The sequence below is a fragment of the Nymphalis io genome, chromosome 28 (assembly GCF_905147045.1).
Source record: "Nymphalis io chromosome 28, ilAglIoxx1.1, whole genome shotgun sequence".
Lineage (NCBI taxonomy): Eukaryota > Metazoa > Arthropoda > Insecta > Lepidoptera > Nymphalidae > Nymphalis > Nymphalis io.
In genome coordinates, this window is record NC_065915.1 from 5,403,419 (window position 1) to 5,420,914 (window position 17,496).

Below are 17,496 nucleotides of genomic sequence, written 5' to 3' on the forward strand. Positions count from 1 at the left end.
AAATAATTAGGTATGTGATATTATTACGCTATAGACTACTAGCTAATATGGCGAACTTGTAGACCTATTACAAGTTTCGGCGTTCGGTTTCGCCCGCTTCTAAGGGTTAACAACGTTATATGCTGTACCCCAGACAACGTATGAAAAGTTTCATTATGATCAGTTGATTAGTTAAAACGTGAAAGCGAAATAAATAAACTCATTTTCGTATGTATAAAATTAGTTAAAAAATAGTACATATTTTAAAGCCGTTCTTAATATTGATCACAGATAATAAAATGTAACAATAGACAATTAAATACTTTTTATTGATTAGAGATATACAAGATTATATTATGTTGACCTATAAAAATCTTTTAAAATGAAATTGAATAGGAACTTATTAAGATTAAAAGATTAAATTATGTTCAATTGTTTTTATTTGACATGAAGAACAGATTAATATTGTTTTTAGATGTGAGCACCACAACCACAACCAGTGTGGTAAGGTCCAGCCAGAGGTCCGATGCCGTAGCCGAGACCACCGTAGCCGAAACCGTCAATAGCACCATAAGGACCAAGGCTGTAGCCTAGTGGGCCAGCAATACCAGCGGGAGCGAGTTCCTCCAAAATAGCAACGGCTCCGTTGCCACATCCGTAGTTGACAGCACCAGCACCAGCAGTTGGCAGAGCACCTTCTAGAGCGACGGTTCCCAAGAACGGCAGAGCACCGGCGACTGCGAGATTTCCTTCAATAGCATTTTCTGAGAGCACAGATACTCCGTTTGGTGGGATAGCAGAAGCACTGGACACACCGAGACCGCCACCGCTGGAGGCAGGGATGGCAGCAATACCGCAACCACAGTTGCCAGCGAGAGGACCGGCGAGACCGTAAGGAGCAGCAGCTAAGGGAGCGGCCCATCCAGCTCCGATGCATTCTCCAGCGATGGACTAAAAGAGAAATACAAATAATGACCCATGACCCAAACTTAACGGTTATAAGTTTCTTATAAATAAGTACTATAGACTGTATTTTTCTTTAGCCAATGGAGTTAGCCAGTGGAGAAAAGCATGCAGTTAAAGATCATAAGTCTAAAAGTTGATATACTACGATGAAGAACTTTGACTCTACGACGTCAAAAGTTTTTACCAGTAAACGTAGATTGTGATTCTGCCTGGTTATAAGCATAGAGGCATATAAAAAAACATTAAAAATAAGATACACCAAAGGCACGGACAACACATCTGTGGTGATTAAAATACTTAAAAAAAGCTTTATATACTGTTGTTAAAGTTACTTTAAGTTAAATATTAAAGGCGCAATAAGGCGATAAGATGGTCATAATTTATCAGTCTGACAGTTCTTAGGATTTTTTGAGAAAAATAACCGTAGGAGGCTGTTTGATTCAAATATACATAAATACTCATATATTACGTATTAAAAATGTCTACTAAATTACCTGGAGGAAGAGCGCCTGAGCGCAGACCAAGAGTGCACACTTGAACATGTTTACCGTTTGAATATAAACTTGTTAATGTTTCTGATGAATACGAACTGGTTTTTATACTGAACGCATCGTAGAGGCGTTTTATCAAATTTAGTAAAGCGGAATCCATCGTGAATTAAGTAACAAAAAACGTGTCATGGTAACGCTTGGTTAATAGGTCATTGCATTTGTGTCTGCAGCTTTAGATATGACAAATATTTCTTAATTATGGCAATCGTCTTTTGGTATGCGTTTTGCAGAAGAAACTGAAAGAAATTAATACGATGAAAAGGCCTATATTTTTTGGCTTTCTTTTTTCATGCTAGAATTCATTCTATTTCATGAATTAGCTTGGAGAAATCCAATGTAGTGGATTTTTTTTATTTAGTCGAAGCCAATATTGGATTGATTCAAACATTGGCCTCGTGAAAATTCACCATTTAAGCCAATTATTAACAGTTAATACAAGGCCATCCTACAACCAATTTCGACTTGCGATATGTAGTAGCTATTTTTAATTTTAATTTGTATATCTACATATAAATATTTATTTTTTATTTTAAAAGAATAGGCAGGTGGATGAGCATTTGGGTCACCTGATGGTAAGTGGTCACCAACACTCATAGACATTGACATTGTAAGAAATGTAAAACATCTCTTACATCACGAATGCGCCACAAACCCTTCAATTGACACAAAAAAATGTATATATATATATTTGTAGAATAGGAAGGCGGACGAGAATATGGGCCACCTAATGGTAAATCGTCACCAACGCCCATAGACATTGGCATTATAAGAAATGTTAGCCATCGATTACATCGCCAATGCACCACCAACCTTGGGAACTATTTGTCCCTTGTGCCTGTAATTACACTGGCTCACTCACCCTTCAAATCGGAACACAACAATACCAAGTACTGCTGTTTTGCGGTAGAATATCTGATGAGTGGGTGGTACCTACCCAGACGTGCTTGCACAAATTTCTACCACCAGTGTACCAGAATAGCCAAAGAGAAAACAATTCAACAATTCTTCTCTATTTATCAATCGATTTTCTTTTGTTTGGTATCAGTTACGAGCTCCAGTGTTGTCAATAAAAAAAATATGAAACGAGTCGAAAAAAAGTCTTAGATACATGCAAATTTATATATTTCTTAAATTTTCAATAATGATTATGGTCGAATTTTGACCACAGGGCTAACAGTAATTTATTAAATTCTTATACACATTGACGTCGTGAAGACTCGCCAATTAAGCGAAATACATTATCCTCACATGCATTGCATTTGAAATTTCGATAAATGTTTTCTATCTTTAGTTACATAGGAATTAATATAATTACAGTTTCAAAATCCACCTATTTTACGTTTCCATTTATTATTAATAAAAAATATAATAAATCCGAGAAACCTTGTGTTTGTAAATTGAATAAATTTATTAAAATTAAGCATTGGCAACAAAAAATCATAACAATTACTTAATTTTGTTTGTCTCTCTGTATGTACACGCTAAACTCTGAAACAACGGACCGGATAAATGTATATATATATATATATATATATATATATATATATATATATATATATAACAGCCTTGTTTGTTTACATGGCAAAAACTTTTTTCATTATATATATATATAATGAAAAAAGTAAACAAACAAGGCTGTTTGATAAAACTGACTTTCACGCGGATGTTGCGGTCACAAGCTAGTCGTTAATAAAAATAATTCTAAATATAATTTTGAAATGTTTACGTGAAAGCTTAAATATTTCTAACCTTAATCAATTTGATGAAAAACATATTGAAACACGTTTTTCAATTGCGACATATCAATGCTATGTATGAACAGTAAATATATAAGCGTTAGGGTGAAATCTCACAGTCATTGTATATTCAGCCATTTTGAATACGCACCAAGCATCATGTCTACCTTCGCTTTCCTCCTCCTCTGCGTCCAAGCTTGCTTGGTTCAGGTAACTCTTTAGTAAAACGTAATTCTTGTGAAATTATAGAACAAATATAATTGAACTTTTATTTAAAGAAAAAACTAATGATTAGTCTAATTAATATTTAACCACCAGAAATGCCTTTGTTGTTTGTTAATAATAGATTTTATTAACTTAATTTATGTTTTTTTTTATTTAGAATGTATACAGCCAGTGCGCTGGTGGACTGGCTGGACCCATTGGCTACGGTTATGGTCCCGGAATCGCTGGTCTGGGCTGGGAAGCCGGTCTCGCTGGTCCCGGTTACGGATTAGGTTTTGCTGCTCCATGCGGTGCTGCTTACGGTGGTGCCGGTGTTGGTGATGTAGCCGTCGCTGGTGAAATGGGCGTCGCCGGAACCACCCTGGTTGCTGGTCAAGTGCCGATCCTCGGTGCTGTCGAGTTCGGAGGTGTTGTGCCAGCAGCTGGAGCAGTCTCCATCACCGGTAGCTGCGGCTGCGGCTGCAACGGTGGTTACATCTACTGAGAAAAATAGTAACATGATTCAACGGAAAAACGTTTTCTAAACCAAATTAAACAATTTTGTTGGCTCTCAAATGTATATCTTTTATTTGTTCTCATTAAAACCTTATTGCAAAAAGTATTCTGAAATTGTATAAAATATTTGAGATAGATTTTATATTAGGGTTATTCGTAAAACATTAATAACCACGTAATAATATATAACTAACATCATTATATAACTTAACTAAACATAATTATTCTATGACTTTTCACAAAACAATCGATGATAGACTTTCCAAAATTAGTTTTAAAAAGTCTTCTCGTACTATCTACATACGTCTCGTCTCCCGTACGTTGTGATCCATAACAATATGCGGAGTACCTACGCTACGAGCTCCCGCGCTTTCTACGCAAATAATACAACCGGTAAGTATATTATGCAAAAAAAATATATCAAAAATAGTTTATTTATAGCAAAATAAAAATAAAAATATTACACACTTTATACACTTGCTAGTTTGATTGCTGAAACGTTATCGAAATTGTATATCGGGTGGCATCCACACTAAGCAAGCTTGTGTGGTGGAGTACAATGTGCTACGATTTACAGAGAGCCTTCCACAGATGATTAATGGTGTGTATTCGAAACATGTGTGTAAACATTAAAAGCAAGAAAAAAAAAGTAAAGTAGACTATTAAACGATAATTATAAATAAAAAATATATAAAATGTCAACATTAAAGTATGATGCCAGGATTTGTATGAACTCTGGTCCCACCTCCAATAGCGATGTGTAATACGAGGCATGCCTTTTAAGTTTTGTCGTTTGAAGAAAAAAACGCAACTAGAACCTTATAGTACTTTTTATTGTTTTTCAAAGTGTTCACCACGTAGCTTAATACACTTTTCCATTCGCTCAAAGCATTTATTTTCTAAAGTGGGGGTGTTCAAAATGGCTGACTTGAAAGCGTCGACTGCTTCTTCACCGGACTGGAACCTTTGACCACGAAGACCTTTCTTAATTTTAGGAAATGTAAAGAAATCGTTAGGGCTTAGGTCAAGACTGTATGGAGGATGGTCAAGAATTTCTACTTTTTCCAGCTTCAAATACTCAATCTCATATATAGTTATGCATTACTAAGCACGTCAGCTTAACAATACAACGCATTCTGTGAATTAATAGTAGTAGTTAATTTAAAGTAAAACACAATACATGTATAAGTATGTAATAAGCTACTTTAGGTTGCTTTTATGTATTTATTAACATATTAATTTTTTTCATAAAAAAATCAAACATTTTTATCCTACTCTGCGTTTATTATGATCTCATTTAGAAGTGCGCGCAATACTGGTCTGGTACAAATCCCTCATGCCTTTTTTCGTCGCTGGAAAAATACGTTACGCATTTTCCCCACACATTTTTGGCTCGCCGGTGTCCAAGGCGCCAAGTGCGCCCCGAACATCGAAATACCTACTAAAAAACCAGCGGTACCCTTTCCGTTTTAGTGAGGAGCGCCACGGGATCGCTTACGCATGCTAAATATAAACTATAACTAAATAAATCCCTCATGCCTGGCGCAGGTACCAAACGATTGAGACATCTTTATCTTTTGGACAATTAAGAAAACTAGTAGAAATAACCGTTGAATAATAAAAAAATTAAAGAAAGTGCGTGTTACCGAGTAAAAATTAATATATATATATTTAATTTATATATATATAATATTACTTGGAAAAAGTATTATTTGGCTAAAGCTGCCATATTTAATGTAGCATAACTCTGAACGGACTAAGATTTAAAACTTCGAGCCATAGTAAATCTTATTCAGCTCAAAAATACCTATCCAACGGTATATTACATGCAGCTATTGAAGGTTGGAACCAAAATTTGCATCCTCTTTTATGTATATATAAATACAATATAATGGGTGTTTTCTTAAGAAAATTACTAACATTTCTATTTACGCCGTTTATGAATGAGGAATAGGGGTGACAATAGCCTAAGGTCTCAGGACCAAAGCCGCGACTTTTATATCGCTTGGCTATTGACACAATGGTTTTTGGGATGCCACCTTAAATATTTGAGCATGGAGAATATTTTAGCGCAAGTCATATCAGATAAACTGACTGTTATATGACAATACAGGGCATTAGGTAGTATTATATAGCAATTAGATAGTCGAGAAGTTTTGTTAAATAATGTTTATTGTTAATTATGCTGAGTTAATCAATAAACAATCAAGCAAGCTCACCTGGGTAGGCACCACCCTTTTACCGCCAAGTAACAAGTAGCTCTTTTGTCGGTTTCGGTTTGAACTTGTTAAGATTAAAAGATTAAATTATGTTCAATCGTTTTTATTTGACATGAAGAACAGATTAATATTGTTTTTAGATGTGAGCACCACAACCACAACCAGTGTGGTAAGGTCCAGCCAGTGGTCCGATGCCGTAACCGAGACCACCGTAGCCGAAACCGTCAATAGCACCATAAGGACCAAGGCCGTAGCCTAGTGGGCCAGCAATACCAGCGGGAGCGAGTTCCTCCAAAATAGCAACGGCTCCGTTGCCACATCCGTAGTTGACAGCACCAGCACCAGCAGTTGGCAGAGCACCTTCTAGAGCGACGGTTCCCAAGAACGGCAGAGCACCGGCGACTGCGAGATTTCCTTCAATGGCATTTTCTGAGAGCACAGATACTCCGTTTGGTGGGATAGCAGATGCACTGGACACACCGAGACCGCCACCGCTGGAGGCAGGGATGGCAGCAATTCCGCAACCACAGTTGCCAGCGAGAGGACCGGCGAGACCGTAAGGAGCAGCTAAGGGAGCGGCCCATCCAGCTCCGATGCATTCTCCAGCGATGGACTAAAAGAGAAATACAAATAATGACCCATGACCCAAACTTAACGGTTATAAGTTTTTTATAAATAAGTACTATAGACTGTATTTTTCTTTAGCCAATGGAGTTAGCTAATGGAGAAAAGCATGCAGTTAAAGATCATAAGTCTAAAAGTTGATATACTACGATGAAGAACTTTGACTCTACGACGTCAAAAGTTTTTACCAGGAAACGTAGATTGTGATTCTGCCTGGTTATAAGCAAAGAGGCATATAAAAAAACATTAAAAATAAGATACACCAAAGGCACGGACAACACATCTGTGGTGATTAAAATACTTAAAAAAAGCTTTATATACTGTTGTTAAAGTTACTTTAAGTTAAATATTAAAGGCGCAATAAGGCGATAAGATGGTCATAATTATCAGTCTGACAGTTCTTAGGATTTCTTGAGAAAAATAACCGTAGGAGGCTGTTTGATTCAAATATACATAAATACTCATATATTACGTATTAAAAATGTTTACTAAATTACCTGGAGGAAGAGCGCCTGAGCGCAGACCAAGAGTGCAGACTTGAACATGTTTACCGTTTGAATACAAACTTGATAATGTTTCTGATGAATACGAACTAGTTTTTATAATGAACGCATCGTAGAGCAGTTTTATCAAATTTAGTAAAGCGGAATCCATCGTGAATTATGTAACAAAAAACGTGTCATGGTAACGCTTGGTTAATAGGTCATTGCATTTGTGTCTGCAGCTTTAGATATGACAAATATTTCTTAATTATGGCAATCGTCTTTTGGTATGCGTTTTGAAAAAGAAACTGAAAGAAATTAATACGATGAAAAGGCCTATATTTTTTGGCTTTCTTTTTTTTTTGCTAGAATTCATTCTATTTCATGAATTAGCTTGGAGAAATCCAATGTAGTGGATTTTTTTTATTTAGTCGAAGCCAATATTGGATTGATTTAAACATTGGCCTCATGAAAATTCACCATTTAAGCCAATTATTAACAGTTAATACAAGGCCATCCTACAACCAATTTCAATTTGCGATATGTAGTAGCTATTTTTAATTTTCATTTAATAATTATATATCAATAATTATATCTACATATAAATATTTATTTTTTATTTTTAAAGAATAGGCAGGTTGACGAGCATTTGGGTCACCTGATGGTAAGTGGTCATCAACACTCATAGACATTGACATTGTACGAAATGTAAAACATCTCTTACATCACGAATGCGCCACCAACCCTGGGAACTAAGATGAAAAATTCAATTGCACAAAAAAAAAATGAAATGAGTCGAAAAAAAGTCTTAGATACATGCAAATTTATATATTTCTTAAATTTTCAATAATGATTACTTAATTTTGTTTGTCTCTCTGTATGTACACGCTAAACTCTGAAACAACGGACCGGATTTTCTTCAGGTTTCCATATATGGATTAAGCTTAGTTTGGACCTATATTTAGACTTTGTTTCATTGAAATCGGATGACAGTGAAAAAAGTTTTTGCCATGTAAAGAAACAAGGCTGTTTGATAAAACTGACTTTCACGCGGATGTTGCGGTCACAAGCTAGTCGTTAATAAAAATAATTCTAAATATAATTTTGAAATGTTTACGTGAAAGCTTAAATATTTCTAACCTTAATCAATTTGATGAAAAACATATTGAAACACGTTTTTCAATTGCGACATATCAATGCTATGTATGAACAGTAAATATATAAGCGTTAGGGTGAAATCTCACAGTCATTGTATATTCAGCCATTTTGAATACGCACCAAGCATCATGTCTACCTTCGCTTTTCTCCTCCTCTGCGTCCAAGTTTGCTTGGTTCAGGTAACTCTTTAGTAAAACGTAATTCTTGTGAAATTATAGAACAAATATAATTGAACTTTTATTTAAAGAAAAAACTAATGATTAGTCTTATTAATATTTAACCACCAGAAATGCCTTTGTTGTTTGTTAATAATAGATTTTATTAACTTAATTTATGTTTTTTTTATTTAGAATGTATACAGCCAGTGCGCTGGTGGACTAGCTGGACCCATTGGCTACGGTTATGGTCCCGGAATCGCTGGTCTGGGCTGGGAAGCCGGTCTCGCTGGTCCCGGTTACGGATTAGGTTTTGCTGCTCCATGCGGTGCTGCCTACGGTGGTGCCGGTGTTGGTGATGTAGCCGTCGCTGGTGAAATGGGCGTCGCCGGAACCACCCTGGTTGCTGGTCAAGTGCCGATCCTCGGTGCTGTCGAGTTCGGAGGTGTTGTGCCAGCAGCTGGAGCAGTCTCCATCACCGGTAGCTGCGGCTGCGGCTGCAACGGTGGTTACATCTACTGAGAAAAATAGTAACATGATTCAACGGAAAAACGTTTTCTAAACCAAATTAAACAATTTTGTTGGCTCTCAAATGTATATCTTTTATTTGTTCTCATTAAAACCTTATTGCAAAAAGTTATCTGAAATTGTATAAAATATTTGAGATAGATTTTATATTAGGGTTATTCGTAAAACATTAATAATCACGCAATAATATATAACTAACATCATTATATAACTTAACTAAACATAATTATTCTATGACTTTTCACAAAAAAATCGATGATAGACTTTCCAAAATTAGTTTTAAAAAGTCTTCTCGTACTATCTACATACGTCTCGTCTCCCGTACGTTGTGATCCATAACAACATGCGGAGTACCTACGCTACGAGCTCCCGCACTTTCTACGCAAATAATACAACCGGTAAGTATATTAAGCAAAAAAATATATATCAAAAATAGTTTATTTATAGCAAAATAAAAATAAAAATATTACACACTTTATACACTTGCTAGTTTGATTGCTGAAAAGTTATCGAAATTGTATATCCGGTGGCATCCACACTAAGCAAGCTTGTGTGGTGGATTACAATGTGCTACGATTTACAGAGAGCCTTCCACAGATGATCAATGGTGTGTATTCGAAACATGTATGTAAACATTAAAAGCAAGAAAAAAAAAGTAAAGTAGACTATGAAACGATAATTATAAATAAAAAATATATAAAATGTCAACATTAAAGAATGATGCCAGTATTTGTATGAACTCTGGTCCCACCTCCAATAGCGATGTGTAATACGAGGCATGCCTTTTAAGTTTTGTCGTTTGAAGAAAAAACGCAACTAGAACCTTATGGTACTTTTTATTGTTTTTCAAAGTGTTCACCACGTAGCTTAATACACTTTTCCATTCGCTCAAACGATTTATTCCACTCTAAAGTGGGGTTGTCCAAAAAATAATAGCCTAAGGTCTCAGGACCAAAGCCGCGACTTTTATATCGCTTAGCTATTGACACAATGGTTTTTGGGCTGCCACCTTAAATATTTGAGCATGGAGAATATTTTAGCGCAAGTCATATCAGATAAACTGACTGTTATCTGACAATACAGGGCATTAGGTAGTATTCTATAGCAATTAGATAGTCGAGAAGTTTTGTTAAATAATGTTTATTGTTAATTATGCTGAGTTAATCAATAAACAATTAAGCAAGCTGACCTGGGTAGGCACCACCCTATTACCGCCAAGTAACAATGTAGCTCTTTTGTCGGTTTCGGTTTAAAAGGTGAGCGTTACTAAAACGTAAACAGGCACTAGGGACATAACCTCTTAGTTCCCAAGGTCGGTGACGCATTGGCAATATAAGGAATTGTATTTATTTTTTACCAGGTGATCTTTCGTCCGTCCGCCTGTCGATTTCATAAAAAAATACAGTCAGTTAAATTTAATTAGAAATTATTCTAAGATTTTCAGAAGTATACATGGGGAAATCTCCTTTGGTATAAACCGGGTGGGATTTCACCGACCGCTAATAATAAAATTTAGTTTTGCACATGCCGGTCACTAATTTACGAGTCGTTTTTGTAATGAAAAAAATTATAATAGATAAGTTATATGCTTAACTTACCCCTTACCCCAGTCTTGAATTATTCGTTTTTCAAACGACCACCAAGTTTATTATTTATTGACGTTAGAAGCTCCCTTCGCTAACCACCGTATTTTCACATATATTTCATTTTACTCCGTTGCCGCCGCACGTTCAATTTTCTACAAAATGGTGCGAAGCAATTGTCGTCGTGGATTGGTCAAACGACATCCCAAATAGTAATAAGGAAGGCAGACAAATATATATATTGTTATAGGTTACAAAGAGATAACGTGTATTCCTTGTAATTAGTTTTGCAATTATTGTAAATTAACCAAAGAACTAGTGACTTGATTTTCTAGTTGATAAAGGTAAAACGGACTATCCTTGTAAGTCCGTTCTCTTCTGCTGCTCACTACTTTCTGCAAATTACTGGTAAGCGTACAACCCCGAAGCCCATTTACAGTTGCAAATGATTTCAGAAGGGCTGTTTTTTACAGAGATCTTATATATTACATAAGTACGAAAGTGTACTACGTTCTAAACGTAGACATTAGTTAGAGCATCTCTTTTTCAAAAGGTTTATAATAAAACGCATTACACATTCTTAAATTTGGTATATCATTTTTATTTCACATGAATGTTTCCAAGAGATTGTCAAATATTAATCTCTTAGTCATGTCCGAGGAACCAGTTTAAATTAAACTGACTAGCAGTGGCTTGTAAAACAATTAAATAGATATGTATAATTGACGAATCTTCAAGATAATTCTTGTCCTTATTTAAAAAGAATAATGTTTAGTTGTTGCTGTTTTTAGATGAAGGCACCACAACCGCAACCGGCGTGGTAAGGTCCAGCGAGAGGTCCATAGCCGTAGCCGAGACCACTGTAGCCAAAACCATCAATAGCTCCATAAGGACCAGGACCGTAGCCGAGTGGGCCAGCAATACCAGCGGGAGCAAGTTCCTCCACAATGGCGACGGCTCCGTTGCCACATCCGTAGTTGACAGCACCAGCACCAGCAGTTGGCAGGAGACCTTCTAGGGCGACGGTTCCCAAGAACGGCAGAGCACCGGTGACTGCGAGAGCTCCTTCAATAGCGTTTTCTGAGAGCACAGATACTCCGTTTGGTGGGATAGGGGAAGCGCTGGATACACCGAGACCGCCACCGCTAGATGCAGGGGCGGCAATTCCGCAGCCACAGGTACCAGTGAAAGGACCTGCAAGACCGTAAGGAGCGGCAGCGGCTAAAGGAGCGCCCCATCCAGCTCCGACGCATTGTCCAGCGATGGACTAGAACAAAACAAAAACAAAATTACTATTAAATTGTAACTATCAATAAACGTAAGTAAATTTACGGTCAGATAAAATAAATAATTTATAAAATAATAGATCTATTCTGTAAGATATAACTCGACACTCCCCGCAGAAAGCGGCCGTGAAATGTCAAAAAGTGCGACATTGACCATAATAATTATAATATTTCAATAATATACGAATCAAAATAGTGTCTACATAAGTCGGCTGTCAACATTTCACGAATGAGTAATGAAATAAATTCTTATAGAACGTCTGCCTGCCGTGAAGGTAAATTTGGTCAAAATAACTTAAAGCTTTTTTTTCCCACTTGATTGGATAAAAAAAGATCTAAATTACCTGAATGAAGAGCGCCTGAGCGCAGACCAAAAGTGCAGCCTTGAACATGTTTACCGTTTGAATACAAACTTCACAATGTTTCAGATGTATACAAACTGGTTTTTATACTGAACGCATCGTAGAAATTTGTTATCAAAGTAAGTTAGTAAAGCGGATTCCACCATGAATTACGAAACGAAACGTGGCGTGCAAACGTTTGGTAAGATTAAGTTTTTTTTATTATTATTAAGAACAAGCCTTTTTATTCTTAATAAATAAAAAGACGGTCAAGTTAGTGGAAAGCATTTTGTAATTTTTTATAGGTTGTCATTTTCCTAATATTAATCAATTTAAAAATAAATAAATATAAAAACACGTTTTTCAATTGCGACACATCAATGCTATGTATGAACAGTAAATATATAAGCGTTAGGGTGAATTCTCACAGTCATTGTATATTCAGCTACTTTGAATACGCACCAAGCATCATGTCTACCTTCGCTTTTCTCCTCCTCTGCATCCAAGCTTGCTTGGTTCAGGTAACTCTTTAGTAAAACGTAATTCTTGTGAAATTATAGAACAAATATAACTCTTTAATTAAAGGTCATTTTTGCTAAGTTAAATTATAGAGCGAATATAATTGGACACCTTTGTAAAGAAAAACATATTAATTAATCTTATATGCCTTTGTTGTTTGTTAGCTTGTCTTCTTCCTTATATAGATTTATTATTATATAATCCTAATTTACCTGTTTTTTATTTTGTGTATAGAATGTATACAGCCAGTGTCTTGGTGGACCTCTTGGTTGGGAAGGCGGTCTGGCTGGACCTCTCGGTTACGGATGGGGTGCCGGACTTGCTGGTCCCGCTGGTTACGGATTGGGCGCTGGTCTAGCTGCTCCTTGCGGCGCTGCCTACGGAGGTGCCGGTGTCGGTGATGTAGCGGTTGCTGGTGAAATGGGCGTCGCTGGTACCACCCTGGTTGCTGGTCAAGTGCCGATCCTCGGTGCTGTTGAGTTCGGAGGTATCGTGCCAGCCGCTGGAGCTGTTTCCATTACCGGTAGCTGCGGCTGCGGCTGCAATGGTGGTTACATCTACTGAGAGGAAACTAATATGATTAACGGAAATATGATTTGTAAAATAAATAAAACGATTTTTTGGTATCAAAATATGTTTTTTAATTGTACTCGTTTGCCGATTTGTATGCGGTTTCTCAGATTGCTAAGATTATTTATCCGAAAAACTATCACTTTTTGTCGTAGTTATAATACTGTCATTGCGAAAGTTGATGATAGCGTATGTTTTTCTTTTATTTAGACAAACATTTACCATTATTGGGACAAATAAACGGGTACTTTAAATTAATTTGTATTTGAATTTGAAATTTGTTATTGAAAGATATTTTAAATGTTAGTATAATTTCTATCTGACTACAGATAGAAATTTCATTTGGATAGTCAACAAACAGAAGCAAGACATAAATGACGGGCCTGTTGGCGTGGTTGGTAGATACTTGCCTTTCACGCCGAAGATTGTGGGTTCGATTCCCACCCAGGACAGACATTTGTGTGGATAAACATGTCTGTTTGTCCTGAATCTGGGTGTAATTATCTATATAAGTATGTATTTACAAAAGAAAAGTAGTATATGTAGTATATCAGGTGTCTGGTTTCCATAGTACAAGCTCTACTGCTCTCTACTGCTTAGTTTAGGATCAGATGGCCGTGTGTGAATAATGTCCCACGATATTATTATTAATTATTTCTCTCAACTTAAGAAACACTAATAAGATCAGTCAGACGTTATTTCATATGGGTTGTATACCGCAAACTTGTTTAAACCATGATGCTGCGATTACATTAGATTACATTATTTTCGTTTAAAATATAGATTTTTACATATTACGACCATATTATTTATTAATTTCTCTCTTATTTTTGCCCGTTAATATTGTATCTTTTCCGAATATTGATTAGAATATTAAATAACATTCTAAATTTATATTTAAATTAAAAATATCTTTATTTAAGAAGGCTCTAACAAGCTCTTTTTAATTACCAAGCTTCACATGATTTAGTAACTCCCTGTGAATGTTTCAGTGCTGGGCTAAGGCCTCCTCTCCTTTTTTGAGGAGAAGGGTTGGAGCTTATTCCAACAACCGGGCAAGCACCGGGCTTAAACCCACGATCATCGGTTAAGATTCGTGCGTCCTGTCTATCTCGGCTTTTTTACGATTCAATAGAATATAGTCCTTTTACCGAGTTCGGAGTGTACATATCAATATATACTTTCGCTAAATACTAATATATTAATATATTTATAGTAAATTTATATGTAAGCCGAGATGGCCCTGTGGTAAGAACGCGTGAAACTTAACCGATGGTCGTAGGTTCAAACCCGGGCAAGCACCACTGAATTTTCATGTGCTTAATTTGTGATTATAATTCATCTCGTGCTTTACGGTGAAGGAAAACATCGTGAGGAAACCTGCATGTGTCTAATTTCACTGAAATTCTGCCATATGTGAATTCTACCAACCCGCATTGGAGCAGCGTGGTGGAATAAGCTCCAAACCTTCTCCTCAAAAAGAGGAAAGGAGGCCTTTAGCCCAGCAGTGGGACATTCACAGGTTGTTACGGTTACGGTATATTTAAAAACAATAAATGTAACAATCATCAAATGCAAGTACGTTTAAGTTACATTTAATGTAAAGCATGCGGGTAATCTTTACAAATCATAATTGTATAATATACTAGCTGCCCGCCCGACTTCGTATGGGTATAAGGTAAAATAAGGAATGTATCCCGTGGATTTTTTAATCAATAAGGTATTAAACATTCGCCAATCGAATTATTGGCACATACAGTAAAGTGCTAGGGGCATATAATAATATATATGCATAAGGCACCGGCCTGCGTATTTTTTCATGCGTTTATTGATTATTGTTTTCTTAGGTTCTATCTACGACTTCTACGTGTGAATGGTGGCTCATCTTACATTCGTCCCACATTATGAGATAGACCTTTTAAAAAAGCTGGCCCGTTATTCGTTTTCTTTTTAATATTGGTAAATGGCCACCCATTGACATTGACACTATAAAAAATATTAACTATCCCCTATATCGCCAATGCTGCACCAACCTTGGAAACTAAATTGTCCCTTGTGCCTGTAGTTACATTGGCTCATTCGCCCTTCAAACCAGAACAGAACAATGCTAAATATTGCTGTTTGGCAGTAGAATATGTGATAAATACATACACATAAATGTACCATACATACGAATGGAACATACGAAATCTTTACTTCATTTCATCGCATTTTCATCCATCGCATCGTTGGCTACCATCATAGTATTTTTTCTTGCGGGAGAATTTTAATTTTGCCGTAACTCCTAAGATATTAATTTAAGTTTAGCACATAGTTTAATATTTCAAGCCCAGGTTCCAACGCAGGACTGATCAAAAGCAATAATTATGAATAACAAAACAATATAAATATGATTTATTTTAAAGAAAAACAGCCAGCTTCTTACCGTTTCTCATTTTTAAGCGATTATAGAATTAAAATATTGAAAATACGCTTTATCGTAAAGATTATTTGAATAAAATACATTTCATTTGAAAACATTCACCAGCGTTTCGGCCGTGATTCATCATTTTAAAAGATACGACTAGAAATTAAAGGGTGAAACTTTTTTTATTGATACACGGTGGTTTATATTTCACGTACGATATCGTGTGACAAAAGGACCCAACTCAGTTTAGTTAAAACACAGTTATTAAGCAAAATTACCAATTAATTATATAAGCAATAAAATGTTATTTGAAATAGTAACTATTTGTTTATATTAGCCCTTAGATAGTGCGCTAGGCTGATTACATATTAGCACATAACGATGGGTATAATTTCAGTTATTCCTGAATATTATACAGTAGAAGCCTCAAGAACCCGATTGAGATTCTGTTTCTCTCAAAAATCAAGAAGTTTTCGTCTTACGCAATGGTGATGTCCAACCAAAAGAAAAAAATTGACTGCGCCTGGACCAGCCCCATTATATTAATATACTAGCTATGTTACCTAGTTAGTTACATTTTATAATCTTTTAGGAGGACTACCAGAACACTGTTAGATATTTATCTCCTGGTACACTTGCTATGTCCGAGAGAATTGTTTAAGTTAAAAATATTAAGTGCAGAAAGTTGCATAAAATATAAGAATCTAAACTTAATAATGGAATCATCGGGGTTATTAGACTAAAAGCAACAAATTTATAAACTTCTTTATTCCACATATAGAATCGTTTGTTTTTGTTTTTAGATGAGGGCACCACAGCCGCAACCAGCGCGGTAAGGTCCAGCCAGAGGTCCGATGCCGTAGCCGAGACCACCGTAGCCGAAACCGTCAATAGCGCCATAAGGACCAAGACCGTAACCGAGTGGGCCAGCAATACCAGCGTTTGCGAGTTCCTCCACAATAGCGACGGCTCCGTTGCCACATCCGTAGTTGACAGCACCAGCACCAGCAGTTGGCAGAGCACCTTCTAGAGCAACGGTTCCCAAGAACGGCAGAGCGCCGGTGACTGCGAGAGCTCCTTCAATGGCATTTTCTGAGAGCACAGATACTCCGTTCGGTGGGATAGGAGAAGCACTGGCGACACCGAGACCACCACCGCTAGAGGCAGGGGCGGCAATTCCACAGCCACAGTTGCCAGCAAGAGGACCGGCAAGACCGTAAGGAGCAGCAGCTAAGGGAGCGCCCCAACCAGCTCCGATGCATTGTCCAGCGATAGACTAAAACAAAAATACAAAATAACTTTTTTATTATATTATATCATTTAAAATGAAAAGCCGCTTGTCATACATTGAAAATATCATATTACTGATTATTTTATTAAATAAAGAATGTACGGATGATAGCTTATCAGCCTAAATCATGGAAGTAGTGATTTTTCAATTCAATTTACTAAAGCATATCGAATTTATTTTTGCTATAGAAATATAAAGACTCATATATTTTATAAATAAATAAAGTAAATTACCTGGATGAAGAGCGCCTGAGCGCAGACCAAAAGTGCAGCCTTGAACATGTTTACCGTTTGAATACAAACTTCACAATGTTTCAGATGTATACAAACTGGTTTTTATACTGAACGCATTGTAGAAATTTTTTATCGAAGTAAGTTAGTA

The 17,496-nt window shown here is 36.4% G+C and overlaps 4 protein-coding genes across 5 annotated transcripts; 3 read left to right on the plus strand and 1 right to left on the minus strand.

Annotated features, from left to right (window-relative positions):
- Nucleotides 1-410: 410 nt before the first annotated feature.
- Nucleotides 411-17,445, minus strand: LOC126779227 (chorion class B protein PC10-like). Of its 2 annotated transcripts, XM_050503150.1 has the most exons (3): nucleotides 17,349-17,445; nucleotides 16,848-17,100; nucleotides 411-674 (listed from the first exon to the last, which is right to left on the minus strand). In XM_050503150.1, exons 1-3 carry the CDS (start codon nucleotides 17,394-17,396, stop codon nucleotides 451-453), a joined length of 525 nt encoding a protein of 174 aa, XP_050359107.1. In that variant the 5' UTR covers nucleotides 17,397-17,445; the 3' UTR covers nucleotides 411-450. The 2 variants fall into 2 exon arrangements, with proteins under 2 accessions (XP_050359107.1, XP_050359106.1); XM_050503149.1 differs by lacking the exons at nucleotides 16,848-17,100; nucleotides 17,349-17,445 and adding an exon at nucleotides 1,440-1,493 and having other exon boundaries at nucleotides 411-930.
- LOC126779256 (chorion class CA protein ERA.1-like) lies at nucleotides 3,392-3,987 on the plus strand. The gene is made up of 2 exons (XM_050503186.1): nucleotides 3,392-3,442; nucleotides 3,615-3,987. Exons 1-2 carry the CDS (start codon nucleotides 3,392-3,394, stop codon nucleotides 3,939-3,941), a joined length of 378 nt encoding a protein of 125 aa, XP_050359143.1. The 3' UTR covers nucleotides 3,942-3,987.
- LOC126779255 (chorion class CA protein ERA.1-like) lies at nucleotides 8,564-9,158 on the plus strand. Its single transcript, XM_050503185.1, has 2 exons — nucleotides 8,564-8,614; nucleotides 8,786-9,158. The coding sequence occupies exons 1-2, from the start codon at nucleotides 8,564-8,566 to the stop codon at nucleotides 9,110-9,112; spliced, it is 378 nt and encodes a 125-aa protein (XP_050359142.1). The 3' UTR covers nucleotides 9,113-9,158.
- LOC126779253 (chorion class CA protein ERA.1-like) lies at nucleotides 12,745-13,456 on the plus strand. The gene is made up of 2 exons (XM_050503183.1): nucleotides 12,745-12,849; nucleotides 13,082-13,456. Exons 1-2 carry the CDS (start codon nucleotides 12,799-12,801, stop codon nucleotides 13,409-13,411), a joined length of 381 nt encoding a protein of 126 aa, XP_050359140.1. The 5' UTR covers nucleotides 12,745-12,798; the 3' UTR covers nucleotides 13,412-13,456.
- Nucleotides 17,446-17,496: the final 51 nt, after the last annotated feature.

Coding starts and splice junctions, on each gene's coding strand:
- LOC126779256 (XM_050503186.1), top strand. CDS start 3,392: ATGTCTACCTTCGCTTTCCTCCTCCTCTGCGTCCAAGCTTGCTTGGTT. Junction 3,443..3,614: donor TCCAAGCTTGCTTGGTTCAG/GTAACTCTTTAG, acceptor TTTTTTATTTAG/AATGTATACAGCCAGTGCGC.
- LOC126779227 (XM_050503149.1), bottom strand. CDS start 1,487: ATGTTCAAGTGTGCACTCTTGGTCTGCGCTCAGGCGCTCTTCCTCCAG. Junction 931..1,439: donor CTCAGGCGCTCTTCCTCCAG/GTAATTTAGTAG, acceptor TTTCTCTTTTAG/TCCATCGCTGGAGAATGCAT.
- LOC126779255 (XM_050503185.1), top strand. CDS start 8,564: ATGTCTACCTTCGCTTTTCTCCTCCTCTGCGTCCAAGTTTGCTTGGTT. Junction 8,615..8,785: donor TCCAAGTTTGCTTGGTTCAG/GTAACTCTTTAG, acceptor TTTTTTATTTAG/AATGTATACAGCCAGTGCGC.
- LOC126779253 (XM_050503183.1), top strand. CDS start 12,799: ATGTCTACCTTCGCTTTTCTCCTCCTCTGCATCCAAGCTTGCTTGGTT. Junction 12,850..13,081: donor TCCAAGCTTGCTTGGTTCAG/GTAACTCTTTAG, acceptor TTTTGTGTATAG/AATGTATACAGCCAGTGTCT.